At 45.3% G+C, this 27964-nt stretch overlaps 1 protein-coding gene across 1 annotated transcript in view; it reads right to left on the bottom strand.

The window, feature by feature from the left end:
• CFAP58 (cilia and flagella associated protein 58) overlaps positions 1-27964 on the bottom strand; it is a 142798-nt gene that overhangs the window by 89800 nt on the left and 25034 nt on the right. The window contains exons 9-11 of the mRNA XM_084846372.1: positions 18445-18636; positions 3951-4112; positions 495-641 (exon numbers count right to left, since the gene is read on the bottom strand). Coding sequence (XP_084702498.1) covers positions 495-641; positions 3951-4112; positions 18445-18636 — 501 coding nt within the window. The remainder of the gene's footprint in view (positions 1-494; positions 642-3950; positions 4113-18444; positions 18637-27964) is intronic.

Raw genomic sequence — 27964 nt, forward strand, 5'->3', positions numbered from 1 at the left:
CCACTAAGCAACAACGGCAACCACTGATGGCAACCTGTGGCAGACAAGAGGGAAATAGCCCCCATCAGACAGTGTGCCCTCAAGCATCAAGGCTGGGTGACACCAGATGTTGATATCCGAAGGGACAGAGCTTCTCCTCTTCTGAGGAACAGAACTGGACACTCCCAGCTTTCCATGCTTTAGGTGGGAATAACTGGTGGAGCTGCTGCTAGTATAACTGAAGTTACGCTAAACTGTAAAAGTTCACCAGCAGCATCAGAGCAGCAGCTCCTGCCCTTGATCTACTTTGAAGGGGCATTCCAAAGAACCAATATACTTTGGTGCTGCCCTTCAGCAGCTGCCTGCAAAAAGCAGGAGTATTTTGTAGCTGACAGAAAGGGTTTGCTGAGGATACACAGGTGCGTGCAGGCAGGCAGGAAGTTTCTGCCAATTCAAGCACTTCAACTTTACCTCTGATGAATCCTGGTTCACTTTTTCAAGTGGAAATGCCTTACCTTTAAGGCCTCTTTTTCTTTTTCTATCCGCTGGTGGTCCAGATGTACTTTCACAAGGGCTGCCTCTTTAGCAGAGATCTCTTCTTTCAGCTGGTCTACCTGGTGTGTCATAATCTTCAGTTTCTTTCGCATTTCATTAATCTCATCCTAACAGGAGAGAATTAAGTGTTCATTATATACAAATAGCAATGGTCCAAAAGCAATGGTAGATATAAACCCCACAATAATTTTGTCACAATAGCCATGCACTCCTCACATCCCAGAACTAGTTGCTGGGGAAGGAGGAAGAACAGATTTTCCAAAAGCGGAAGGTGGAGCTGACAACTTGTATAGCCTTGGCCTCTGTGTCCAATAGGAGGCTGCTGTACTATGTGACTGTTACAAAACCTTGCCCAGTAAGTATGGATTATAAGTGATAAACTTTCCTTTCCCTTCACACTTGAAAAAAATAGTTTCCTAAGTTTACAGCTAAGCACAGGATAAATCTGAGTTGCAAACAATCTCTCAAAAGCCCATTTAAAAGTGTGACCTGCCTTAATACTTGTTATGGCTCACAAAACACTCTATGTGCATTTTGAAGAACAATGAGAGGAGACAACTCTTTGGCCTCTTAAACTGGGACTTGTGTTAGTTTCTACACAACTGTAATACAACTATAGTAAATTATAGCAATACAACTATGGTAAATTACAACCAGATGTGTCAAATAGTGTGTGCATTTTGTGGGAAGAGGCATATGTGTACATACAGTTTCAGTCCTTTCTACTATTTGCAAAATCTCCATATCAGCAACATTCCACAGAGTGTGGGGGCTCTTTAATAGAAAGGAAGTTTGTCAGGTGCAAAGTTCTACCATGCCAATAGAAGCACTCTGTAGTCTAGCCTTCCATATAGTGCCTGGCTGGGTATGCTGGCTGGGTATGATGGGAAATGTAGGAGGGCACCAGGTTGGGGAAGGTGACTGTAGTCTAAGTTGTCTGTTCCCAATGCTAACAAGAATATCAACAACAATTAAGATGGAATGGGGTTTTTTTTTATCCTTGAGATGCTTTTTGTTATTACAGTGTTGGACGCTGGGAATGAATGGCTTAGATGCCTACTGATTTTCCCAATGTCTCTTAAGAATTGGTATCAGAACATTGCTTCCTTTAGACCTACTAGATTCATATGAGGAAGATAAGTAAGAATGAAGAAATAATATTTTTGCCACAAAACCTACTGAATGTATGGAATAACAAAGATAAAACCAGAAAATACTAGGAGTGTATGGTAGGACTTTAATACCCCTAAACTCATTCCTCAGCTTTTACAGCCAGACATCTCTCCCTTTGTCCTCCTATTTCATCAGATATTAGAAGCCCAGGATGAAGAAAAGGAATAGTAAATAGATCACCCTTTCCCTGAAAATAGTATGGAAATTTGTGGGATGAACAAACTATTCCAAGCAGTCATAGAGCACATGAAGTTATTTTCAAGAATTAGTTATGGGAAAAGATTCACCAGCTGAATTTCTCTTTGTCATGCAGTGGTTTAGGACATGGGGACATTTTCAGGGGAAAAAACTTCCAAGCAATCCTAAATAGTACTCCAGTATTATCAAGGTACTATACAACTACAAAATAAAAACTCTGGTTCTTACTTAGGTAAATGCATCAGACAAAAAATATGACCTTTGAAAATTGAGCTCGTCATATTGATACACACACCATCACTCATCTGAACAGAACAGGAGAAAATTGAGTGTAATTCTTCTAGATGATTTACAAATGCTCAAGAAAGAAGCCAGCTATTTTAAAAGGTAGTATGCACATATGTTCTCATATATACTACTTCAGTACTGAAAAAACAAAAGGCCCCATTAATTTTTCAAAGGCTGAGGTTACATGCATTTAAATGAACAAGCAACAATTCTCAGGACCAGAAAGATCCAAAAATGTGAAACCATCCCAGCAAATACTGAAATTCAGCCAAGAACTCCTTGGCTGAATTTCAAAAGATTTTACTGTGTCTGCGCTTATATGACACCTTGGAGATCAGAAACACTGTCTGCAGGGCAGGGCAATTGGGGACCTTTTCTTATTAAATAATCTGAAACTGTCTACCAAGAGCTTTGCTCTCTCAAACAAGCTTGTGCCAATTTAGCTTACATCCCAAGAGGGATGACAATTCTGCATAGTTTTTAAGATACGACAAATTTAGTTTTCATGGCTGGCTGGCTTGTTACTGAACGATGAATGACTGTTTTATAGCTTGGCTATAATAAAAAGGAGGATGCTTTAACCCCAGATGTCTTGTCACATTCTTGAATGTTGCAGTTAACTGAAAATGTAAACAAAATAATCCATTAAAAAGTATATCAATAAGTGCAGAAGACAGTATCCTCCATAAGCCCCACAAGGTCTATTCATTTGCATACAAGACCTCAAGGTATTAGCTAATTATTGCAACACTACTTTAGCATAACTCAGGAATGGTAAACTGTTGCATATATTCCATGAAATGGTATCTCCATCATGGTACTAAGAAGGCATAACTAATATAGTGACATCATGCACAATAGTATAATTCTTGCCCCACTGCTTTGGAATAAATTCACAACTCACTATCATAAACACTCCACTCCATAAGGTGCAAGGGTACCTTTGCTAGTCAGACGCATATCTGTACTAGAAATCGCATGGTCAAATTTGGGTTATGCTGTCCTTACCATGCTACTTTTTCAGCTAACTTCTTTACTAACCTGTTCAGCTACCTTTATCTCAGAAATATTTTCTGTTTCTCTGTTTCAAGCCATGAATTTTGCCTTACCCCATATATATTACAGTTTTCCCTAACTAAACAAAGAAAATAATTTGCTGCTTAGTATATCTTTACACATTTCTGTCTATACACAAAACACAGTTGAACACCCAAGGGAATTTTCACCACTTTTCCTCAATTACTTGAGCTGTCACTGAGATACAATTCTATTTAACTCTCCTTTAACCCCCTTAAGCGTTGGATGTCCATCTACTTTCAAGATATCTATTTTCAAGTAACAGCGAATTCAAATAATCAAGTAATTGAAGGGCATTCATTTGTAATGCTCTTCAGTTAGGTTCTCCGGTGCAAATTTCTAAGTAATCTCTGGAATCTGACACAGGCAGCTGCTCTTTAACCCCAGAACCACCTGAGACGTGTCACTTGCTTAACCTGCCTCTTGGTGTTCTTCCATCTTTCAAATACATACATCATGGGATTATCCCCTGGAAGCACATAGAGAAGTCTGTTTCCACAAATATTTAGGCCAATGTCGAAAATGTTTCTGGTGAAACTGTTTCCACAGGAGGGACAAAAATACGGAAAACATCATGTCACCATTGGTCCTCATTATCCTCCCATTCCAGATGTTCCCCGAGAATGGTTGGCTCAACCAAAATGGGGGAAAGAACCTAAGAACAGAATTGCTTTTGGTACCTGAGCTTCAATCAAATTCTTACTGTAGAGGTTTCTGTCTGATCTCACAGCTTCATAGAGATTTTGTTGCTGTTTTAATTTTGTTTCGGACTCTGCTATCTTCTTTTTGTAGTCAAAGATCTGCATTTCCCGCACTTTGATATCTTCCATATGATGGAGGACCTGTCACAGAAAGCATAAAATTAGCACCATTAAAACCATCCTCCTATGATGACTGGCAATGCACTATATACAAATGTAGTTGAAGACAGGCTTGGGCTGACGATGGATTCTTTTTACATATATTTTTGTCTTATAAAAATAAAGTCACTGAGGTTGCAATTTAAAAAAGGGAGACTAGCACTGGGGGGGGGTCTTAACCCTTTCCCCTCCCACCATTTTGCCACTGAAAATCACCCCTTCCATCTGCTTTTACCCCACAAGGAAAAAAATGGGTGCCTCTAACTTTTCCCCCACAACAATAAAAACACCTAGAGTCCCAAGATATAAAAGCAGAATTAGGACACAATCCTGCCGATTGTGCCCTTGGTGATTGGAAGCACCTAAACTCAGAGGTGTCTAATTCTCCAAGGCAGGGCAAGAGGAGCAATCTCCACCGCCCCATCCTCTTGCCCTGCAGATTTTCTTAGATGGGCCCATCTAGCCCATCTAGTGAGAGTGCTTTGCAGGGGAAGGAAGGGGGATGGAAGAAGCTCAAGATAAGTCTCTCCTGGCATCTCCAGTCTCCTCCCCTCCCACCAGAACACCCCCTTTCCCCCTCTATGAGGTTGAGTTTCGGATTTCAGAGAGGCAGCCAGCACAGTTCTGTCCACAGGGGTGGGGGAGGGGGCAGATCTCCAACTCCCCCTTCCGAGGTTGGAGTGCTGTCTTCAACCTTGGAAGGATTTTACAAGCATTCCCACGGTCCCTGGGGTGCTCTCTCCCCAAACAAGCTAAGCTCAGCTGTACTCTGCAATGATAAAATACATTAACAGTGAAATCCTCTACATGTCTACTCAGAAGTATGACCCACTGAGTTTAGTGGGCCTTACTCCCAAGTGTTTATAGCATTGCGGCCTGTGAGTGTGTGTCTATTCACGGATAGGCAGTTGCCTCCGAGTTTGGAGGTGGCCACCTATCTAGACAGGATTTGTGCCCTAATAACTCATGCTCTTTCCCAAAGTGTGAGAGGGTTAAGGAGTGGCAATTAATTTCAAGGGGAGAGCAAAAGAGCAAAAAGAAGAAAAAAGGTGAAAATACATTCATACATACATGAATGTATGGATCATTTTACCCAATGAATATTCTTTATAGCACCAATGGAATTCAAATCCTTGTCATTCTTTTTTTCAAAACTGTCAGTTAATACCTTTTGTACTGCACACCTCATTGCAAGGCTAAAAGCACCCAAGGTTATTTGTCTAATCATGTCTGCATTAACTCTTGATTTTTTAAGGAAAACAAGCATCCATCTCAAGGAGAAAACAAAGAGAGAAATTAGCAGAAGCAAACAACACTGAGCAGTTTAAACAAAAAACAAAAAAAAACCCTGCAATTCTTCAGATAGTTTACTGTGTAGAAATTGCAGGTGCCAGGAATATTGCATTTTAAGACCTTTCCAGGTTACCAAAACATCTGGATTGTTTTCTTTGCTCTATACTATACCACATTGATTGAGAAGGAGGAAACGGTCGGTGGGGGGAGTGACAATCACATAATGGGTAGGCTTAGTAGGGGAGTTATGTCCTTCATCGTTAATGATGTCAGATACATAATCCATTAAAGGTGCAATCCCATGTGTGTTTAGACAGAAAAAAACCTCCTATGACTCCCAGCATTCCCCAGTCCAAAACATCTGGAAGGCAACAGACTGGGGAAGGCTGGCTTAGATACACAAAGGTTCATGCCCCTTCAAAGGCGGAGTCATCACTAATGTTCAGAACAGCTACTCAATAACCGCAGAGATTGCAATCAGCACAGTTGTCCCTACTGAAAAAACTGAAGCACTGCTGGCATACAGTTGGGCTATCAGTGTGCTAGCTTTGGGGTAAAGGCTTAATTAACTGATTACTCTATCAGATACTTCTGACAAACTCGGGAGATAAAGCACATCTAAATATAGGACATTGTATTACAGCAGTGGTGATGGTATTCCAGTGCATTTGTTGCTGACTGTAGAGATGCCTAAAAACTGCTTACAGTTTAAAATGAAAGCAGAGACCCAGTTTATAATCTAACTCCTTTTTTCCTTCTTCCTCGTTAAAAACAAGTTGCCAACAGTAATAAAAGTGAGATCAAAATCAATAACATGTACTTCAAATCTGAAGCTTAGCTCTGTGATTATATAGACTGGAACAAAATCAGAAAATAGGTCATTGAATTTGTAACAATGCAATTTGAAAGTTGATGAACAAAAATGCAATAATAAATTACTTGACTATGGGTGACATCCAATTAAATACTCCCACCAACAGAACTGCTTCTATCAGTGGAATGGGGAGGGGGTGATTTCCCCCTCTGCCCTGGAGCCCCCTACACACTCACAAAATCTGCTCCAGAGGACTGGAACCCTCCAGAGCAAATTTGTGGACTGGAGGGGGGAAAGGAAGAGGTGAAAGTTTGCTAATGTGATGTTACATTTTGCCCTATGTTTTCCAAGTTGGCATTCAAGATTCTGAGACTGGCTTTGCTATAGTAAGCATTTCTAAAACTGTTGTGCGGAAGCAACACCTCCCCTTGTTTCCTTAGCTCATCCAGACATGAACTGGATGAATTCATGAATATAGTTTATAAGGAATTCTAACCTAGTGTCTCAAGAGTTGCCTACTGAGACTGAAAAAACATTTCCCTTAGAATGTTGAGCTCTTTTTTTTCTTTTTCTGAGACATCAGTGACAATTATGACTACAGATGGGCTGGGTGGACAAAGTTTCTCTTAGTGAGCCTCAGTAGACTGATTTTGCTTTTGATGGTCAATTTTTTAAAACTATCAGCCATATCTAGAGATGGATGGAAATTTTGTTGCAGAACATTTGCTACATCAGTTCAAGGTATGAACAAGCCTTTTCTGTAAAAAAAGGCTGTATGCACATAAAAAATGTGCATACACATTAAAAAAAAAAGGCTGTATGCACAGGCAAAAAGCTCATTCATATCTTTAGGTTCATTAAGCTGAGCCCTGTCTGAACAGATTGTCTGAACATGGCCAAAGTCATGGGTTTCTTCTGCCTTCTCAGACAGATGTGCCATGGCTCAAATAGCTTCTACCATCTGAATTTTGTTTACTAACTCAAAGTATTTCTTGTCCTACAAGCACACATCTCACATAGCACTTATTATTCATACTTGGTCAATTTGTTGTATGCTGTCATTTGGAAGATGTAAGATAAACTGTAATAATAGTCTGAGAGAGCAATCCTATAGCCGCTAGACACTGTCTAGCAGGCAATAGGATATGCTCTATTCTGGGAACCAACCTCAGAGCCCACATTCCGAGGTCGGTCCCTGGAAATCTGACTTCCCCCCTTGTCCGCGCTGCCTCCAAGGCAGCATGGAGAAGCCCCATCCTCCATGCTTGGAAGACGAGCGCGGAGCAACTGAAAAGGGGCAGGGCTGGGGGACTGTCTAGAAAACGGCTAACGAAAAAGAGCAAGGCAGGAAAGGCACGGCGGGAACGATCCCGCCATGCCTCTCCTGCCTTGCTTTGGATAGGCAGTTGCCTCCGAGGTCAGAGGCGGCCGCCTATCTACTTAGGATTGCGCCCTGAATCTCTAGCTCTTCAGTATGATTTTGTGAACTCAAACATTCTTGCATTAGAAATTCAAAATGTATATGCTAGACTTTCTTCATTTTGTGGAACTGATCATATGCAAGGGGCAGAGCCTGATCATCTCAGACTGAGCTAGAAGCAGCTGGCATCCTTCCACCAAAATTCAGTTCAAAGTGCAGAAGGTGCATCAAACAATCTATGTAGCAATTAAATTGATAGTTCTAAAGTGGAAAAATAAGAAACGTAGTAAGAGTTATTTCTCTCACAAACAACTTTATCTTGCAATTTGGCACACCATACAATATTACAAATCAGTGCATAAAAATGAGCAGATCTACAAAACAAAGATTCTGCATGAAAATCTTAGTTGTGGCTAGCCAAATCAGCTCAAAAGATTCTAAATTCCATGATCCTGGGAAGCTCTCTGAAGCCCCCCTCCCCAAATATAAAGAGGCAACTGTTTCTCAGATGCTTCAAGAGGCAAATATATTAAAGCTATATCTAGCTGATGCCTTTCTCAATAACCTTATTCTAGGAAACCAGATCTAGGAAAATTACATTAGTGTTATTGTCTGACCCACCCGTCATGCACTGTAATGCTTCCCTAACCTTGTTCTGTTTGCATTTTGCTTTTTTTATTTCATCTTCACCCACTGCTGTACAACCATAAGCATGTTTATTCCAAAAAAGTATCATACCGTTCAATGTGTCTTACTACCACGTATCTATGCTTCAAACTGCAGCCATTGTTCAGTGAACTAAGTTGGTTATCTGCAAACTCTGCAGTAACTATACATTCTTTTCTTCATTCACTACTATGTGATCTTGTCTTTTCAGACTACATTTGAAAGGCTCCTTTGGATGGCATTAAGTGTACACACAATAAAAGGCAGTAAAAGAAAGAAAACAGATTTCTATATTGTCCTGCACAGAAAATTAGCCATGTAATGTGTTTCTGGATAACAACATTTTCTGTTTTTATGGTCTCTGTTTTTATGACCACAAGTGCTTACTTTCCTAAACTCTTAATGAGTTGTTATATTGTTCTGATGTTGCCAGAAGGAGCAGTGAGTCTCCCTACCTGGAATCACTGATGCCACTTCTTTTATCAAAGAAAGAGAACCATAATAAACTAAGAAGGGATTCTTTTCATTACATCTTGCATGATTGTACATGCGAAAGTACATGGAATAAATATTAGCATGACTGAGTTATTAAAGCTTCCTGGGCACCCTTCCTTGACTTAGCAGTATTCTCAAGTTTGTTCATTATATACACTAACTTAAAGGGGCTTTAGAGTTACTGACTGGGTTCACAAGATCACAGAGGGAAAATAACCCCCGCATGTGACAGCCACGAGCCACATAATTAGCATAAACATCTTCATCAGGCGTGGGTTGTCATGACATCTGAACCCGGCGAAGGTGTGTAGCTGGGATGGTTTACAAACCACCCTGAAACTCATGGCTTATTCTAAGGTTGCTGGGTGGTTTGTAAACCACCCCAGCAACCCACCCTCATCGGGTTCAGATGTCACAACAACCTGCACCTGGCGAGGGTAATTATGCTAATTATGTGGTTTGTGACCAGCACAAGTAGGGAGGGAAAATAAACCACAATGGCTTATTTTCCCTCCAGGATCATGCGAACCAGGTTACTATTATGTAGGGGCTTCTTCCAGTCTTCTAAGCAGAGTAATTTGGCAAGCAGGTCATGCCTTGTTATGGATAAATCTTTTTTGACAAATGGAAGAAAGGAATTCAATAACATTAAAATCACCGAAATCCCTATTCACTAAGTTCTTCTTTCAGTACTTTCCTAGTTCAGGCTATTCACAGATAAGATGTTTGCATTTTAGCCGTTTGATTTGTATCTGCAGCCAGGAAGAACAGTATGACATGCACTAAATGATAAATGGAGATTTTAAGTCTTCATCTTCAAGTCTTAATTCTAGACTTGAAGATGAAGATCTCAATGTACGTCCACACATCCTGCTCTTCTTGCAAAATATATCTGCACCAACAAGGGTCAGGGACTTCCAAAGACATAAATTGAGCCAGCTTTCACTTTCTAATACAGGATCTCAATGTAAAAGTTTCCTGGCATGTGATGTTTCTTTTGTGGACACCATTACATGCACTCAGAATTGCTACAATCATTTCAGCTTATAAGGTCCCTCCTGAGGTGGCATTTCATTTCATTTATTATATTTCTATACCACCCCATAGCCAAAGCTCTCTGGGCGATTCACAGAACTTACAATGATAGGTGTGCTTGTTTCCTAACAGGCCTCAAAATCTTTTTAATAATATTGTGCTGACCTACCCTACAGTTCTTAATATTCCTTCGCCTGGTTAAAATTAACCTTGGAGCAGCATTATGTCTGCACTAGTACAAGTCATGATTAGCCTTAACTGAGGTCTGCCAACAAGCTTCTAAACCTGGATTCAATCGCTGGCTTGAAAGCTAACCATGGTTAGTGGTGCAGATATAATGTAGCACTGTAGCTAATGCTAAGAGAAGGAAAATCTGCACAAACTAGCAGCAAAGTAAATTTTCCAAACCATGAATGAGGTGATAAAATCCTGAGATGGTAGAGTGGAATTTATCAATTCAGGCTGCAGGTGGAAGGTGTGATTTTTTTAATATTCCCCTATATAACGAAAACAAATTTGCCCTGCAGTTAAAAACTACCAAATGACAGAGAAGGTGCTAACCCTGCTGTGCTCATTTTCTGTGTGCAGGATTTAAGCACGCACACACATGCACACAAACATTCAAAAATATGATCCCCACCTGCAGCAGCAGTGGCACATTTCATTCTACCACTTCAGAACTCTCACCTCATCAGTCTGCTGCATGTGAGAACCAGGTAAAAGACATATTTGTGAGGAATTGTTCCTTTAGACAGAAACGTCATTTGCCTTTCCTTCTGTTCTCCTATGTTAGCTAAAGGACAAAGACCAGTAACAGTAAGGTTTTCTCAGTTGGCACTTGAGAGTTTTGGAATGCTTTTCCATAAGCTGTTCATCTGACTCCCTCTCTCATGGCATTCCAGAAGTACATAATTATTCTACTTCGTTCTGCTTTTGGAATCAGTCCTACCATGCCTTTTTGTTATTTCAGTATTTATATTAATTTTTAGTCTGTAATTTTAAGATATTATATTTATTTTTTAAAATTCTCGGCCACCTTTCAGGGCAGAAGCCCTCCCAAGGCAGCTCACAGCAATAAAATATATAAAAACAGTTAAAATATTTAAAGGGATAAAAACATAAACACAATAAAATAGCAATAAAAGCAACAATAAAAGCCAGCAACAACAGCAGCAACAGCAGTCATACCACGGTAAAATAACACGTTTTCAAGGCCTTCTTAAAAGCCTGCAATGGTGGAGCATGGCAGACCGCCAATGGCAACTTGTTCTAAAGGTGTAGGACCACTGCAGAGAAAGCCCTCTCACGTCTGGTCACCCAGCTAACTGCTCTCACAGGTGGGCAAATTTATTTGACTGTGTTGACTACCACTTCAGAAGCAACAGTTGAAATGTAGTTTTAAAACTTTTTAAATAAATAAATAAACAAACAAACAAATAGCTCTTCATCTCTGGACTAGGAAGGGATGTAGCTGTCAGGGTGGACACTGAGCCCATAGAATCCCAGAGTAGTTCTGATTCGGAGGAAGAGCAGTCGCTCCTGGGAGAGGAGCACGCCCCTTTTTCCCGGGGCCCGCAGCTGACAGAGATTCCTCCCACCAACATTCCTAGATTAGAAAGCAGTCCAGGGAGTGACCCAGCACCGATAGCAGACTGGTTGGATGCGCGGCGCAGACGCAGAGAGCGGCGCCAAATGGAGAGCGCGGAAAGGAGGCGTACAGCCCGGTTGGCGCTCAAAGAACGGTTGCGCCCAGAGGATCCAAGGGAAAAAGGGAGGGATTCTCCCTAGTCCTTATATTCAGGGGTCTGCCAGTAACTGCCTTTCAAACGGGGACCAACTGTTCCAACTTAGGGCATAGGGATGCTGCTGCTCAGATCTAGTTGCTACCTGTAGAGTTGTAAGTTGTAAAAGAGGAATAAAGCTTTGAAAAGAATCCCTTTGTCTGCCTCTGAACTTGGCTACTGGATTAGACTGAGAGAGCCCTCCAAGGAGCCCTTGACAGTAGCTCTGCTGAGATGGGAAATTTTAAAATGGTGTCACCACATGAACAATTCTCTCCACACTTACCCAACAAATAGAAAGAGCGTGGAGAGGCAAAAGCATTTATCTCATTTTCCTATCGCTTGTTCCCCCACTCCTTTCACCCCTGATGATATGTGTACTGTTAATGACAAAGATTCACCACCATAAGCACAATACAAGATACTGTAATACAAACAAATCGCACTTAGATGGGATAATATTGTAAAGAAATTATAGGTATTGTCATACAAGAAGGCACACATCATATACAACTGATTTAAAAATCTATTAGTCAGATGACGCTACAAAAAGTAATCATAAAGTGAGCAGGCAACAATAATGAGAAGAAACAGTCTGAAAGCATGCCGGTCAGTGATACACTGTACTGTAGTGCGCTTCAGCAGCCTCTTGAGCATACAGTCAAGCATGTTACAGCCACATAGCAGGTCAAGCAAGCAAGTTCTACCTAACCAGGGTGAGTGAACAGAACACACAGGGCATGGCATCTATTTCTAGACAGATTCTGCTAAAATTTGTACTTAAGATCAGCTGCAGCTAGGCTTTGGAACTTCCTTCTGAGAGAGGCCCATTTCACATCCTCATTAATGGCCTTCTGGACATTGGGAAAGACCTTCCTTTTAAGTATGGCATTTGGTTTGTAATTTGATGTTTTTAATCTGTCGCTGATTTTTGAACATTTTAAATATTTTGATTGCTGTATTTTTATGCTTTGCTGTTTTAGTGCTTTAGGCTGCAAACCTATACAATCTTACCTGGAAGTAAACCCCACTGAACTCAATGGGACTTACTTCTGAATAGACACATATAGGATTTCACTGGTAGTGTTCATTAATTGCTAATTTATGGGTCAAACAGCAGCAGAGAATAAAAACACAGCAGCAATCAAATATTTATGTACATTGAGCTATCCAGAGGAATGGTAGATATACATTGTTCAGATAAATATAAATACTTTTGCACACTGAAAAATAACTTTTTATATGGTGGGGGGAGGGAAGGCTTGGAATTTGCATGACCAATCTATAAATCTCAGAATATTACTTGCAATGCAATCGTTTTACATTATTTATTTATTATTATTTATTAATAAATTTATTAATCGCCCATCTGGCTGGTCACCCAGCCACTCTGGGCGATGTACAACATACAATAAAAACAGTTTAAAACAATAAAATTTTACAATAAAAACATTTTCTAAAATACCCTAACCCACCCCAAATGCCTGCCTGAACAACAACGTTTTTAATACATGATGGAAGCTCATTAAAGAGGGGGCATGACGGAGTTCCCTAGGGAGGGAGTTCCACAGAGTGGGGGCCACCACAGAAAAGGCCCTCTCCCTCATCCCCACCAGTCTAGCTGTCCTGGCTGATGGGACAGAGAGAAGGCCATCCGAGGCTGATCTTGTTAAGCGGCCTGTCTGGTGCTGCTGGAGGCGCTCCTGAAGATAGGCTGGGCCGGAACCATATAGGGTTTTAAAGGTCAAAATCAACACCTTGAATTTGGCCAGGAAAACAACTGGTAACCAGTGCAACTCCTTCAGCACTGGAGTGATGTGATCTCGCCGGCGGCTGCCTTTAATCAGGTGAGCCGCCGCGTTCTGTACCAGCTGCAGTTTCCGAACCGTCTTCAAGGGTGACCCCACTTAGAGCGCATTACAGTAGTCTAAACGAGAGGAGACCAGGGCGTGTACTACCGATGGGAGCAGATGGTCGGGAAGGAAGGGGCGCAGCCGCCGTATCAGATGGAGTTGATACAGCGCTGTCCGGCTCACAGCTGACACCTGAGCCTCCATGGACAGCTGGGAGTCCAAAATGACCCCCAGGCTGCAGACCTGGTCTTTCAAGGGTAGCCGTACCCCATTCAACACCAGGTCAACATCCCCCAGCCTCCTCTTGTCTCCCACCAAAAGTACCTCGGTCTTGTCAGGGTTCAGCTTCAGCCTATTCCTCCCCATCCAGCCACTCACTGTCTCCAGACATTTGGACAGGGATTCTACGGCCAACCTTGGTGAAGATTTAAACGAGAGGTAGAGCTGCGTGTCATCCGCATATTGATGACACTGCACCCCAAACCTCCTGATGATAGCCCCCAGCGGCTTCACATAGATGTTAAATAGCATCGGGGAGAGGATGGAACCCTATGGCACCCCACAAGTGAGTGGCCACAGGTCCGAAACCTCCTCTCCCAGTGCTACCCTCTGGTACCTGCTGGAGAGGAAGGACCGGAACCACCGCAATATGGTGTCCCCAATGCCCAACCCCTCCAGGCGGTCCAGGAGGATACCGTGGTCAACGGTATCGAAAGCCGCTGAGAGGTCGAGGAGAACAAGGAAGGAGCATTCACCCCTATCCAGAGCCCTCCTCATATCATCTACCAAGGCGACCAAGGCCGTTTCTGTCCCATGCCCAGGCCTGAAGCCCAACTGAAATGGGTCTAGATAATCAGTTTCTTCCAAGTGTGCCTTCAACTGCACCGCCACCACCCGCTCAATCACCTTGCCCAAAAATGGCAGATTTGAGACTGGGCAAAAGTTGTTCAAAACTTGAGGATCCAAGGAGGGCTTCTTTAAGAGTGGTCTTAACACTGCCTCCTTGAGGGCTGATGGCATCACTCCCTCCTCAAGGGAGGCGTTCACCACCACCCTGATCCCCTCACCCAGTCTCTCTCTGCAGCTCATAATGAGCCAAGATGGGCAAGGATCAAGTAAGCAGGTAGTCGGCCTTACAGATGAAAGCACCTTGTCCACTTCAACAGGAGGAAGAAGCTGGAACCGATCCCACAAAATCGGTTTGCCACAGGCCGCCTCTTGCTCACTAACTGTATCCACAGCGTGCAGAGTAACACACCTAATCTGATCAATTTTATCTGCAAAGTGCCTTGCCAAGGCCTCACAGGAGGCCTTAGAATGCTCGAGTGGTTCCGGAGCCACAGGACCGACCAAGCTCCGGACCACTTGGAACAGCCTCCTGGGACAGCACTCTGCAGACGCGATGGAGGCAGCATAATATTCCTTTTTTGCTGCCTTCACCGCCACGTGATAGGCTGAAGATACAGCTCTAGCCCGTGTCTGATCGTCTTTGGAGTGAGACTTCCGTCACCGGCGCTCTAGCCGTCTCAACTCCTGCTTCAGAGCTCGTAACCACGGATTGAACCATGGTGCAGTCCGAGCCCTGTACAGGGGGAGAGGGCGTTTCGGAGCCACCCGATCTAATGCCCCAGTGATTGCGGCATTCCAGCCACCCACCAGGGTCTCGACCGACTGGTGGCCGTTGGCATGCCCCAAAGAATCGCCAAGCGCGTTCAGGAATCCATTTGGATCCATAAGACGCCTAGGGCGGACCATTTTAATGGGTCCTCCACCCCTGCGGAGGGGTTGTGGAACCGAGAAGTCCAACGTCACCAGATAGTGATCTGACCATGACAAGGGGGTGGTGGATATACCCCCGACTTCCAGATCACTCCCCACTTCTCCAGAAACAAACACAAGGTCTAGTGCATGACCGGCTACATGGGTGGGCCCAGTTAGAATATGGTGCAGCTCCCAGGAGGCCATGGTCTCCATGAAGTCCCGAGGTGCTCCTGTGAGGTTGGCCTCCGAATGTATGTTGAAGTCCCCCAACACCAGTAAGTTAGGGGACTGTACACGCACATCAGAGACCACCTCAAGCACCTCGGCCAGGGAGTCAGTCGTGCAGCGGGGTGGACGGTACACGAGCAGAATCCCCAGACTGCCCTTCAGGCCCAACCTCCAGTACATGCACTCAGCAACCTTGGTCTCCCGGAGAGGGGGTGTGGTGAAGACCAAGGACTCTCAGTAGATAACAGCCACTCCCCCTCCCCGATCCCCAGCCCTCGGCTGCTGTGCATACGAAAATCCAGCTGGACACATGGCTGCAAGGGTTGGAGCAGCAGCCTCGGCCAGCCAGGTCTCCGTAATACATGCCAGGTCTGCACCCTCATCCAGGATCATGTCATGGATGAGGGAGGTTTTCTGGGTAACAGACCTGGCATTGCAGAGCAGCAAACGAAGGCCAGAAGATGGGGTCACGCCTCCCCCAGCCATCCTTTGGCTCTGGACAGGCCCGGAGCAGGGGACAGATACTACACATCTCTCCCTTGTTCCCCTTACCTGGCCTGCCCCTAGCGCTCCACCAGCGCCTGCCGCCCAGCCTCGGTATCTTCTGGCCCCCAACACTCCCCCCACTGCCTCCATCAGGTGGACACATGCCCCCTCGCTCCCGCCTATCAGGCAGGCTACCCACCCCTAAAACCACAACAAAATCCCCCAGGAAAAAGAAAACACACACACACACACACATACAAAACAATTAAAAATCCCCTTAAAAATAATGCCAGGCCGGAGTCCACAGGGAAGGCCAGGTGGTGGTGGTGGTGGTGGTGGTGGTGGCAGCAGCCACCGCCGCAGGCCCAGCAGCAGCAGCAGGCGCGCCTCTTCCCCGGTGGTGGTGGTGGCCTCTCCTGCAGGCCCTGGCTCTCCCAGGCCACCTCAGCCAGCCAGCTTATGTAGCCCCTCCAGGGAGGGCAGGTGGAACAGAACAGCTGGCTCAGTACCTGGGGGCCTGGTCCTGCAGGGACTGGCGGTCTGCCAGGCAGAAGTCTCCAGGGAAGGCCTGGTGGTGGTGGTGGCGGCAGCAGCAGCAGGCCCAGCAGCAGCAGGCCCGCCTCTTCCCCGGTGGTGGTGGTGGCCTCTCCTGCAGGCCCTGGCTCTCCCAGGCCACCTCAGCCAGCCAGCTTATGTAGCCCCTCCAGGGAGGGCAGGTGGAGCAGCACAGCTGGCTCGGTACCTGGGGGCCTGGTCCTGCAGGGACTGGCAGTCTGCCAGGCAGAAGTCTCCAGGGAAGGCCTGGTGGTGGTGGCAGCAGCAGCAGCAGGCCCAGCAGCAGCAGGCCCGCCTCTTCCCCGGTGGTGGTGGTGGCCTCTCCTGCAGGCCCTGGCTCTCCCAGGCCACCTCAGCCAGCCAGCTTATGTAGCCCCTCCAGGGAGGGCAGGTGGAGCAGCACAGCTGGCTCGGTACCTGGGGGCCTGGTCCTGCAGGGACTGGAGGTCTGCCAGGCAGAAGTCTCCAGGGAAGGCCTGGTAGTGGTGGCAGCGGCGGCGGCAGCAGCAGCAGCAGGCCCAGCAGCAGCAGGCCTGCCTCTTCCCCGGTGGTGGTGGTGGCCTCTCCTGCAGGCCCTGGCTCTCCCAGGCCACCTCAGCCAGCCAGCTTATGTAGCCCCTCCAGGGAGGGCAGGTGGAGCAGCACAGCTGGCTCGGTACCTGGGGGCCTGGTCCTGCAGGGACTAGCGGTCTGCCAGGCAGAAGTCTCCAGGGAAGGCCTGGTGGTGGTGGCAGCGGCAGCGGCGGCAGCAGCAACAGGCCCAGCAGCAGCAGGCCCGCCTCTTCCCCGGTGGTGGTGGTGGCCTCTCCTGCAGGCCCTTGCTCTTTAGAAAAGAGCATGTTTCTTTATAGTGGAGAAATAACTGAAAAAATACATGAGCAATTTCAGCTCAAGCTTTTGAAGCCAGAAGGAGTTTGAATGTGAGTTTTAGTGACTGAGATAGTGGCAGCACTAGAAAAAATATTTGGAGTGGTGAGCATAAAGAAAGATTGAAAGCGATTCTGAGGGGGCAAGCTCTTTCCTCACTCACTCAAGCTATTAGAGATAACAAAAGCAGGAAATATTTACTCATTCAACACCTAGAGTTCTAACTGTAGCCTCCTACCAATGCCTCTAATGACGCTCTGCAAATGGGAGACAAATGAAAGCAATTTTCTAGGGAGCACCTGCCTATCTTTGCCCATTTAAAGCACCACCTATGGACTGATGGGAATAGGGCTCAACAGAGCTCCTAGAACCTCTACAGAGTCCTTCCATTTCTACATTCCTGCTAATTAACAAAACCGCATGCATGTTGCTCATACTAATTAAGTCCCTGACAAAAACTGGAATATTCAGAATCATTTAGTCCTCAATAGCCACATTTCTACCCTAAGCAAAGCGTGCTAGTTAAATAAATAGATGCTAATTTTCTTAATTTGCATAATTTACCCCATCACTGAATTAGTTCTCTGGCAACATAGTTGAAGATGTTTAATGTAGATTCTAGACCTCTTGCTAATACCCAAGTTTACAAAATTCTGCACCTATGGCGTCCTATAAACCCACCCCAAGCAGGGATTGCTGACACCTCTTCAAGGTTTTCTGCACAACAGTAAGAGTTAGAAAGCTTTGTTTTAAGCTGATTTTTTTCCGAACACTAACTGCAGAATATGTGCCTACTTAGACTCTTTCAGATGCCTAGAATACACAGAGGATTACGTATAACTGACGTATAACTGATGTATAACTGTATTGTTTTATTATGTTGTTCACTGCTCCAAAATCTTCTGATGAGGAGCGGTATATATATATATATATATATATCTGACAGACAGACAGACACTTTATTAAAATCTTTGTATCCAGAAAAGTTAAGAACTAAAAGGGTCATTTTGTCACCTCTGAAAGAGAGAATTAACTGTGTCTGCAAAGAGCTCTCTCTTACCTTCTGTGTGAGGTCACTAGCTTCATTGATATAGCGGTCTCTCTCCTTCTCCAGCTGAAAGATAATCTTCCTCTGTTTTTGAGCCTCATCTTTATAGTTCTGAATTTCTTCTTCCAGGTTCTTCTTTGACTGTTCATGGAGTTTAACAAGGTTCATCTGCTTTTGAGTAACACTAGCAGCCTTGAGCAAGTTCTGCAAACACAAGGCCAAGGCAGTTAGTACTCTTATAAAATTAGTGTTTTCATACAGCTTATTAATGCCAGACACTCAGAGCCACACAAGATGTTACATGAGAAACATATCTAACCGTTTCCTGATTCTTTCTTCTTCTTCTTTTAATTAAAAGCAGGTATAGGAGGCTTCAGCTGGGAACAGAGAAACAGCAGGGGGATGCATCATTCTTTCCCCTCTCACTGTTTTTCCTCCACTACTGACTGCAACATGCCACAGGTGCTTTTCATGAAAAGAGAAATATTGAGAGATTATGTAATATCTAGTTTGATTCTCACTTCATCAACGAAGTAAAGATTCTTCAGAGGTGGTACTCTATACCCAGTATCTCATTTAGAAAATGCTCATCCCCAAGAAACAGAATGCTCCATATCAGGTTTGCATGTTTACAGCAGACAGTGGTTTACAATGAAGAGAATTATCTGCTACATATGAATGACAAGGGCTGCAATGGAAACAGTTTGCTACCTATCAGAGAGATAGTTAACTTTCTCCACATGGTTTGCAAGATCTATTATTCTTCTTTCTTGGCTGTAATGAAACTCAGAGGGAAAAAATGCCATTCCTGAGCCCAAACACACTTCAACAAACAGAAAGAAAGAAACCCTTTCAAATCTTGGGCAATCTACTCCGGAGAAATACCAGTTCCCAGCTGAACAGGGAGATGATGCTGGGCATTCCATTTCTAGATCAAATGCTATCGAAAATATCTTTATTACAGCAGTGGGCATTTGTGCAGCAGAACTGGCAACAAAAGCTCATGTTGCATGTATGGCTTTCTCTTGTGTGCATATCCCTCCTAAGACTCTAAATTTTTACATGATGAAACAGAACACTGGATACTCACTATCCATGTTCCTTGCTGTTCAAAGCACAGAAGGCATCCACAATGAGTTATGCCATAACCAGGCTTTTGCCTAGTTCCTCAACCCTGGCTCCTCCTCTCCAGTTCATTTGTGACTAGGGATGTTGGAGAATTCCACCACGGACTCCAGTGAGGCCGGCCCCCCAGAGAACGTGGCGGAACGGACTACCCCCACCACTACCACCCAAAATCCCCCTCGGAACGGACCTACCTGGCGGCAGCAGATGTGGCAGCAGCGGATGCGGCAGCTCTGGGTCGTCTTCTGGCCACTGCCAGGCTGCTGCGGCTGCAAATGGTGGCTGTCGTAGCAGCCGCTATTTGCATCCGTGCCTTAGGCCATGATAGGCTACATAAATACTTACATAGCCTATCACAGCAAAGAGCAGGGGTGCAAATGGCGCCCATTACGCCATTTGCACCCCTGCTCTTTGCCGTGATAGGCTACGTAAGTTACGTAGCCTATCACGGCCTAAGGCACGGATGCAAATGTTTGCATCTGCAGCGCAGCGGCAGCGGCCGGGAGTCTGGCTGTGGCCAGCTGGGGACGAGGGACGGATCGCCTCCCCCTCCCCCCTCCCCCAGCGGATGCCACGGACCGGAATGGTGCTCAGTGATCCGCTCATCCCTATTTGTGACCAAGCAACAGATAAAGCATGAAGTCAGAAGGTATTCAACAACAGGTTAGAGTAAGCACAGAATAATAAGTAACTATTACAGTCTCTATAGAAAAACCAAGACTCAGCCCACTCCTTCAGAGGGGGCAGGCCTCAGCCAGACATGCATAAAACAAACATAATTATGACTAAGCCAAGAACCTGGGTGTGCGGTGTGGATGCCTCCTTTGCTTCGAAAAGGAAGAAACCTTCACAGTGACTATCCAATGTTCCATTCTCTGTTCAAGCAAGGAGGCATGAACAATGGGATGTGCACAAGCCAATCAGTGTAATTCTATGGGAGGGACAGAGGCTGAGTCTTAAGATCTATTTACCACCTGCTGCAGCATTCCCCACCCAAAAGCAGCCTTGGCTGAGTCGTAGGTAGCAAATTAGTAGTGTCTGAAAAAAAAGTATCAGAACTGGACCAAGTGGTCTCCCTGCAGATTTTAGACAGGGGTGCATCACTGCTGAAAGGTGCAGAAGTAGCAGCTGCCCCTGTAGTGTGTGCCATGATATGTCTAGGTTTTGGAATGTGTTGCAATTCATATGGAGTAAAAATGCAAGCTTTAATCCATCTTGCCAAGGTGGCTCCAGATCCCGTTTTCCCCCATGGCAGTGGGATGGAAGGAAATGAACAGGGAATCTGACTTCCTAAATTCCACTGTTCTACATAGGTAAGTGTTGACCACTCTACACACATCTAGCTTATGCCAACCCCTCTCCTTAAGGTGAGAAGGATTGGGGCAAAATGAAGGTAGAAGTAGGTCCTGAGATCTGTGGGAGGTAAAGTTAACCTTCGGGATGAAGCAGGGTGCAGAGATGGTCTCTGGCAGAAAGAAGTCAGCTCTGCGGTTTGTCAGGCCAATGTTATAGCCTCTAGGAAACAAACCATCTAGGGGCTTCTCTATACAAGGCTATTATTGTGCGCTCGTGACCGGTCAATCACAATAGCTTGTGGGTCCATTACATGACGTTGTCAACTTCCAGGGCCTCTCCCATGCTTTCTGGCCATTATTGTGACTTTTTTCTTAACAGGGAAAATGCAGTATTTAGCTTTAATGGTGCTTCAACAGCTCATGTATTCCCGCAATTCCGCTATACCACAGGACCATCTAGTGGCTGTATAATGAAACATATAGAACTTGCAGACAAAGGAAATCCCTGAAAAAAGCACGTGTAAAGGAGCTAATCTTAATCCTGCAAAGAATCCAGAAGCAGAAGCCCCAGTAATGGTGTAGATAAAGGCCTGGTGTAGAGAAGTCCTAGGAGAGCAGATGGAGAGAGAAACAACACAGAGGTTCAAGGGGAGCCTTGCTGAGAGCAGTAAATACAACCTGTAGGCTACAATTTGGAAAACAATGCACCACTGGAGGGCTTAGCAGCACAGCTCCTCTCAAGAAGCGCCTGAGGTGTATGTGCGAACTCAAGGTGCTTTGAGAGTACTGAGCTTAAGGCTGATGCTTGCCTGTGCAGGGTATTTACCTTTAAACCTAGATCTAGATCTGCCTGCAAAAATCAAAGGATTTTAATGTCTGCTTTTTTTGTAGCCTGCTTCTTTCCATTTGCACCACTGCAGGAAGATCTTCCAAGTTGTTGTAAATATGTTTGGTGCAAGCTCACCAGGAAAAAAGCAATGACTTCCTTCCAGTAACCTGGGAGTTGGTAAGCTTGCCTCTCAGACTCCATGCAACTAGGTGCAGCCAACCTCGATATGGATGTAGGGATGTACGAAAGTCACTTACCTGTTCGCGGATTATGTTGATGGTGGGGGGGCGCTTTCCGTCCCTCCCCCCGGAATCCTCAACAGGGGTGGAGGTGATCCGTTCCTCCCCCCAGAATTCTCCGAGGCCGGCTGTGCTCCGCAGCAGCTCCGTGGAGCAGCCGGCCAGGCCCGGCCAGGCCAGAGCCGTCCGCAGCCAGATTTCCGGCCGCGGAGGGCTCTGGGTAAAACAAAAAACAAAAACCCACGCACGCAAATGGCGGCGGTTATGGCCGCCGCCATTTGCGTTCCTTATTTTTGCCCTCTTAATCTACGTAAATATTTACGTAGACTATGATGGCGAAAATCAAGGGGAACGCAAATAGCGTAGCGGGCGCTATTTGCGTCCCTTTTTAATTCCCCGTTTTAGCCTACGATTTACGTAGGCTAAAACAGGGAATCAAAAAGGGACGCAAATAGCACCCATTACGCTATTTGCGTTCCCCTTGATTTTCACCGTCATAGTCTACGTAAATATTTACGTAGATTAAGAGGGCAAAAATAAGGAACGCAAATGGCGGGGGCCGTAGCCGCCGCCATTTGCGTACATGGGTTTTGGGGGTTTTTAACCCACCCAGCCATGATAGGCTACGTAAAGATTTACGTAGCCTATCACATTGTTTTGTTTTGTTTTAAACCTAGTCATAATAGGCTATGTAAATCTTTACGTAGCCTATCACGTCTTTCTTTTTCTTTCTTTTTCTTTTACAAGAGTGGAAATGGCGATGGCGGCAGCCGGTCAGAAGACCAGCTCCCACCGCCGCTGCTGCTGCCAGAGCCGCAGCCGCCCAGAAGATCCACCCCAGGTGAGTCTCGTCCCGGGGGGGATCCGCGGGGGGGGTGGCAGGCCGTTCCGCCACGGAGTTCGGGGGGCCGAATGCACTGGCATTCGGCCTCACTGTGATCTGTGGCAGAATTCTCTGCCATCCCTATATGGATGCAAGATTGTTTCTTGATGTAGTAGGTGTGGAGGCACAGGGAAAAAACAGGGGGTATTGTATGCCAGGTGCAAGATTGTCGAAAACCAGAGGTGACAGGACCAGAATAGAACTACCAGCATGACCTCTGCCCTTTCTACTTTGATTTTCTGTAGAACCCTGGCTAGAAACAGAATTTGAGGGAAGGCATAGAGACGTCCCTGCAGCCATGGGGAAGTTAAGACAGCCTAAGCTTTTGCACCTGATGTTAGGAACATTGTGAAGTATCTGGGAATTTGTGGTTGTGAGAGGAAGGAAACAGAACCACTCTACAAGCATTGCTGAAGTGCCCTGAACACCTTCTGACTCAGGCTCCACTCCTCTGAATCGATCTATGTTTGACTGAGGAAATCCATCTGTACATTCTGTGTACTTTGGATGTGCTGTGCAACTATGGGAAGGAGGTTGTTCTCTGCTCAATGTAGGAGATCTAATGCCTCCTGGTGAAGTGAACAAGACCGGGTTCCTCCTTTGGGGGTGTTTCCACCCACGATTTACTCCGAGCTGGCTGCATGTTGAGGTTGTTAGGGATACATGACATTGTGGCCATCCAGCAGCCATCCCGGAGCTTAACAGGGAAAAACTGGATTTCCTGAGACTGCTTAAAGTCTGATTCTTTTTCTTACGTCGAGTTCTCCTTGGTATAGTTGTTGTATGCCCCAACTCCCGCATTTAGCTCAGGTATGCTGGCCCTGCCCAGGGGTATGCCTTTCGCCATGACTCCAGTCAAGGGGTGTTTCCTCCCATTGTGCTGAATGAGGCTTGCCCTCTCAATGACCACAAAAATAACAGAGAAGCCCCTCAACTGACATGGCACATTTTAAAGCACAATTCCTTAAGTGCGATTAAGCATGATCTCGAGGCTCCAATTCATTGCCTTAGAAAGTAACTACTTCACAGCTTCCTTATAAAGATCCTGTGGGTTAAAATGGGAGCTGGTTTCCATCTCTTTCCCACAACCATCCCATTAGTGTCTCCTCAGAAGTAACTCCCATTGTGGTCAATGGCACTTGCCTTTGAATGCCCATATCAGAACTTACAGAGATTCCCCCTCAATTGAAATGGCACATTTTAAAGCAAAATTCCTTGTTGTTGTTGTTGTTTATTCGGTCAGTCGCTTCCGACTCTTCGTGACTTCATGGACCAGCCCACGTCAGAGCTTCCTGTCAGCTTTCGCCACCCCCAGCTCCCCCAAGGTTGAGCCCGTCACCTCCAGAATATCATCCATCCACCTTGCCCTTGGTCGGCCCCTCCTCCTTTTGCCTTCCACTTTCCCTAGCATCAGCATCTTCTCCGGGGTATCCTGTCTTCTCATTATGTGGCCAAAGTACTTCAGTTTTGCCTTGAATATCATTCCCTCAAGTCTGGAACAGTCTGGCTTTATTTCCTGGAGTATGGACTGGTCTGATCTTCTTGCAGTCCAAGACACTCTCAGAATTTTCCTCCAGCACCACAGTTCAAAAGGATCTATCTTCCTTCACTCAGCCTTCCTTATGGTCCAGCTCTCACAGCCATAGGTTACTACGGGGAATGTTGTTGTTGTTGTTCAGTCGTGTCCGACTCTTCGTGACCCCATGGACCATAGCACGCCAGGCCTTCCTGTCCTGCACTCTCTCCTGGAGCGTGCTCAAGTCCATATTCATTGCATCAGTGATGCTATCTAGCCATCTCATCCTCTGCCGTCCCCTTCTCCTTTTGCCTTCAGTCTTTCCCAGCATCAGGGTCTTTTCCAGAGCTTTCTCTTCGCATTAGGTGGCCAAAATATTTGAGCTTCAGCTTCAGTATCTGTCCTTCCAATGAGCACTCAGGGTTGATTTCCTTTAGGATGGACTGATTTGACCTCCTTGCAGTCCAGGGGACTCGTAAGAGTCTTCTCCAGCACCACAGTTCGAAAGCATCAATTCTTCAGCGCTCAGCCTTCCTTATAGTCCAGCTCTCACAGCCATACGTTACTACTGGGAAAACCATAGCTTTGATTAGACGGACCTTTGTCGGCAAGGTGATGTCTCTGCTTCTTACTATGCTGTCTAGGGTTGCCATAGCTTTCCTCCCAAGGAGCAAGCGTCTTTTAATTTCATGGCTACAGTCACCGTCTGCGGTGATCTTGGAGCCCAAGAAAGTAAAATCTGTCACTGCTTCCATTTCTTCCCCTTCCATATGCCAGGAAGTGATGGGGCCAGATGCCATGATCTTCGTTTTTTTAATGTCGAGTTTCAAACCAGCTTTTGCACTCTCCTCTTTCACCCTCAACAAGAGGCTCTTGAGATCCTCTTCGCTTTCTGCCATTAGGGTGGTATCATCTGCGTATCGGAAGTTGTTGATATTTCTCCTGGCAATCTGAATTCCGACCTGTGATTCATCCAACCTGGCGTTTCTCATGATGTACCCTGCATATAAATTAAATAAGCAGGGCGACAATATGCAGCCTTGTCATACTCCTTTCCCAATTTTGAACCAATCGGTTGTTCCATGTCTGGTTCTTACTGTTGCTTCTTGACCCTCGTACAGGTTTCTCAGGAGACAGATAAGGTGGTCTGGTACCCCCATCTCTTTCAGAATTTGCCACAGTTTGTTGTGATCCACACAATCAAAGGCTTTAGTTTAGTCAATGAAGCAGAAATAGACATTTTTCTGGAATTCTCTTGCTTTCTCCATGATCCAGCGAAAGTTGGTGATTTGATCTCTAGTTCCTCTGCCTCTTCGAAACCCAGCTTGTACTTCCGGTAGTTCTTGGTTCGCACACTGCTGAAGCCTAGCTTGTAGGATTTTGAGCATCACCTTGTTGGCATGTGAAATGAGCGCAATTGTACGGTAGTTTGAACACTCTTTGGCATTGCCCTTCTTTGGAATTGGAATGTAAACTGACCTTTTCCAGTCTTGTGGCCACTGTTGAGTGTTCCAAATTTGTTGGCATATTGAGTGCAGCACTTTAACAGCATCGTCTTTTAGGATTTTAAATAGCTCAGCTGGAATACTGTCATCTCCACTAGCTTTGTTGTTAGTAATGCTTCCTAAGGCCCACTTGGCTTCACTCTCGAGGATGTCCAGCTCCAGTTCAGTGACCGCACTATCATGGCTATCAGGGACATTCAGATCTTTCCTGTATAGTTCTTCTGTGTATTCTTGCCACCTCTTCTTAATCTCATCTGCTTCTGTTAGGTCCCTGCCTTCTTTGTCCTTTATCATGCCCGTCTTTGCACAAAACGTTCCCTTGAGATCTCCAATTTTCTTGAAGAGATCTCTAGTCTTTCCCATTCTGTTGTTTTCTTCAATTTCTTTGCATTGTTCATTTAAAAAGGCCTTCTTGTCTCTCCTTGCTATTCTCTGGAACTCTGCTTTCAGTTGGATATATCTTCCCCTTTCTCCCTTGCTTTTCGCTTCCCTTCTTTCCTCAGCTACTTGTAAAGCCTCATCAGACAGCCACTTGGCTTTCTTGCATTTCTTTTTCTTTGGGATGGATTTAGTTGCTGCCTCCTGAACAATGTTTCGGACCTCCGTCCATAGTTCCTCAGGCACTCTGTCTATCAGGTCTAATCCCTTAAATCTATTCATCACCTCCACTGTATATTCATCAGGGATATGATTTAGGTCATACCTGAACGGTTTAGTGGCTTTCCCTACATTCTTCAATTTAAGCCGGAATTTTGCAACAAGCAGCTCATGAACTGAGCCACAGTCAGCTCCAGGTCTTGTTTTGACTGACTGTATAGAGCTTCTCCATCTTTGGCTGCAAAGGACATAATCAATCTGACTTCGATATTGACCATCTGGTGACGTCCATGTGTAGAGTCGCCTCTTGTGCTGTTGGAAAAGAGTGTTTGCTATGATCAGCGTGTTCTCTTGGCAAAACTCTATTAGCCTTTGTCCTGCTTCATTTTGTACACCAAGGCCATGCTTGCCAGTTATCCCGGTGATTTCTTGACTTCCTACTTTAGCATTCCAATCCCCTATGATAAAGAGAACATCTTTTTTTGGTGTTAGTTCTAGAAGGTGTTGTAGGTCTTCATAGAACCGATCAACCTCAGCTTCTTCAGCATCAGTGGTTGGAGCATAGACTTGAATTACTGTGATGTTGAATGGTTTGCCTTGGATTCATACTGAGATCATTCTATCGTTTTTAAGATTGTACCCCAGTACTGCTTTTCCCACCCTTTTGTTGACTATGACTGCTACTCCATTTCTTCTACGGGATTCTTGCCCACAGTAGTAAATATGATGGTCACCTGAATTAAATTCGCCCATGCTTATCCATATTAGTTTGCTGATTCCCAAGATGTCAATGTTCAGTCTTGCCACCTCATGTTTGACCACCTCCAGCTTACTTTGATTCATTGATCTTACATTCCAGGTTCCTAAACAATATTGTTCTTTACAGCATCGGATTTTCTTTTCACCACCGGACACATCCACGGCTGAGTATCCTTTCGGCTTTGGCCCAGCCGCTTCACTCTTTCTGGCGCTACTTGGAAATACCCTCTGCTCTTCCCCAGTAGTATATTGGACACCTTCCGACCTGAGGGGCTCATCTTCCGGCGTCATATCTTTTAACCTTGTGCTACGTTCCATGGGGTTTTCTTGGCAAGAATACTGGAGTGGGTTGCCATTTCCTTCTCCAGTGGACCGCATTTTGTCAGAACTCTCTGCCATGACCTGTCCGTCTTGGGTGGCCCTGCACGGCATAGCTTATGTCTTCAAAATCCACACCGTTAAATCTATCCCCGATATTATTATCCTTCCTACACACAGTTTGAGCTGCTGGATTTTGTTAACCCGGAAGTGCTGCCGAAACAGCTGCTTGGATCTGAGTAAGTAAGGGCACAATCCTATGCAAGTTTAGACAGAAGAAAGGCCTACAACTCTCAGCATTCCCCAGCCAACTATGCTGGGTGGGGAATGCTGGGAGTTGTAGGACTTTCTTCTGTCTAAACATGCATAGGACTGCACCTTAAACTATTGGAATCCTTAGAAGAATTGGTGGGGGTGGGGCCCTGTTGAGGAGGGAGTTCAGCAATATTTTTATTCTGCATGACTG

Source organism: Heloderma suspectum, chromosome 3, assembly GCF_057233095.1.
Source record: "Heloderma suspectum isolate Gila_16-S chromosome 3, 16-S_ref, whole genome shotgun sequence".
NCBI lineage: Eukaryota > Metazoa > Chordata > Lepidosauria > Squamata > Helodermatidae > Heloderma > Heloderma suspectum.